Below are 2,192 nucleotides of genomic sequence, written 5' to 3' on the forward strand. Positions count from 1 at the left end.
TTTAAAAAAACACCATATGGACACGTTGACAAGGTTTAAAACTTGATTTTCACAGAAGGGGGTCTTCTTAATTACGAACAAACGTCTTACTAGACAATTTTGTAAATTTCTTCCTTCGCAAGAGGACTGAGGTTAAACTGTTGTTGCCTGCTCTCTCATTGCAGCAGGAAAGCCGTTTGGATCAGTGAGAACATGAAATTTTAATTGAAAATCTTTACATTGATCCGCTTCTTTTCAAAAATTTAGAGGAAAACCTGCCTGCAACATACAGTACATGCTACAGCGAACCATCTTCGGTAATCTGTGTTGGTCTCGTGGAGGCGAGAAGTCAAATATATGCAAAATTATGATAATATGATACAAACAAACATATACAGTTTTAGATTTAGCGACAAGACGGTGGGAATATGTGCATATAAGTACAGTGTGTGCGTGTGTACAACATCCCCACCTGAAATAACTGGTCTAAAAATAATGCTGTTTTGTTTTGGATGCTGTCCAAATAGGAGGGCAGGGACCCCAGGAAACTCCACTGGCTGTTGGAGATGCTGATGGAGAGCCCCCTGAGCGGCGAGGGCGGCTCATTCAGGGATGCAAGGTATGTGTGTGTGTGTGTGTGCATGTGTGTGTGTGTGTGTGCGTCGACGTGCGCGAGCAACAATCTGCACACGTGTGTGTTTGTGTCATCTACGCTGTTTCTGAGGTTTCTCGTTTCAGGCTGCAGCAGTAACCTGAGCTGCTGAGCTTATGTGCCGCAATAACACAAGGACCCCCCTCTCCTCTCTCCTCTCCTCTCCTCTCCTCTCCTCTCCTCTCATCCCTCCATCCCCCTCCACTCTCTCTCTTTGTCTCTGTCAGTTTGCTGTATGTGCTTCAGGGAGGTCTGGCCCAGCAGCAGTGGAGAGTTTCTGAACTGCTGCACAGGCTGCTGGCGTACCTGGAACCCAAACTCACCCAGGTGTATAAAAATGTCAGGGAGCGCATCGGCAGGTACCAAATTACCTCATCTCTCCCGGACAACCACGTCGAAGTAGTCTGATTAGTTTGCGCCGCTTGTTTTATTTACCTCCCGACCGCATCACGGTCCGCATTTGTGGCTCTTTTCATCCACTTTGTTTCCTCCCCTCTTCCCATTTTCTCTCTCCAGTGTCCTGACCTATATCTTTATGATCGACGTGGCCCTGCCCCACACCCGGCCCACCTCCTCCCCCCACGTGGCAGAATTCGTCACTCGGGTCCTGGAGCGACTCAAGCCCCTCACATCGGAGCCCGAGATCCACAACCACGTCCACGAGGAGAACACCCAGGAGACGGACGAGCGCACCCAGGCTGTCAAGCTGCTCAAGACGGGTGAGAATGTGGATGCAAGCATGTAAACTGTGTGGTGGATGGACGCGGCGCAAGCTGGAGGCCAGAAGCTGGCTTTGGGGAGATATATATTTAAATATAAATATACGCTGTGACAGCCTGCTCTGTCGGTGAAATAGACAGACACACTGAGGCCAGACGAAACAAGCTAAAAGCTGTGATTCCTTATTGATTCCGCCTTTTAAATTGACTTTAGAAGATAGTAAAGTGGAGATTGAACGAGGTAGTCAAGGGTGCGTGTTGGAGCATTTCAAAGAGAAGTTATGGAAAAGAGTCCAAGTCGGTGTGTGGGAGGGCGTCTCTAATCCAATCTGCACGGGTCACACAGTTGAGTAATTTAAACTAGATTTTATTATTGATTTTTTTTCCCTCTCATTTACAGGACAGCCTCTAATAGCAGTTTAACAAATCGCGTTCACTTAGTTTTTCAGCGTTTTCTGATTTAATGCTTTTTTAAAGTCATATTCAACCAAAGGGTCAGTTCCTCTAAATGACAACAAACATTTAAAAAAAAAAACACATTTTCTCGGTTACCTCGAGCTCCATTTAGCGATGGAGATAGATGTGGTTTTATTTGCCTGGAGCTTCTGCTGCAGAGATCTTTATCTTTACCCCAAACAGGAAGCAAATGTTGCACATCGGTTTCATGAGAAAAGCGCGTGGGAGAGGTGGCGAGCTTCTCCAAAAGTTTCAAAAAGGCTCTCGAACATTAAAATTTATGGTCTGGCACCAAAATAAATGCAAGTTCTACGGTGTTTGGGGATGTTTTTTGTAATCAAAACACAATCGAGTTTGTGTTTCCAATGATCGTGCAAAGATCCCAC

The 2,192-nt window shown here is 45.9% G+C and overlaps 1 protein-coding gene across 1 annotated transcript in view; it reads left to right on the forward strand.

Moving 5' to 3' along the window:
• The window catches only part of LOC103359659 (proteasome activator complex subunit 4B-like), a 45,366-nt gene that overhangs the window by 34,345 nt on the left and 8,829 nt on the right, over nucleotides 1-2,192 (forward strand). The window contains exons 39-41 of the mRNA XM_008285119.1: nucleotides 507-598; nucleotides 859-990; nucleotides 1,148-1,350. Coding sequence (XP_008283341.1) covers nucleotides 507-598; nucleotides 859-990; nucleotides 1,148-1,350 — 427 coding nt within the window. The remainder of the gene's footprint in view (nucleotides 1-506; nucleotides 599-858; nucleotides 991-1,147; nucleotides 1,351-2,192) is intronic.

Source organism: Stegastes partitus, unplaced genomic scaffold (assembly GCF_000690725.1).
Source record: "Stegastes partitus isolate 25-593 unplaced genomic scaffold, Stegastes_partitus-1.0.2 Scaffold387, whole genome shotgun sequence".
NCBI classification, from domain to species: domain Eukaryota; kingdom Metazoa; phylum Chordata; class Actinopteri; family Pomacentridae; genus Stegastes; species Stegastes partitus.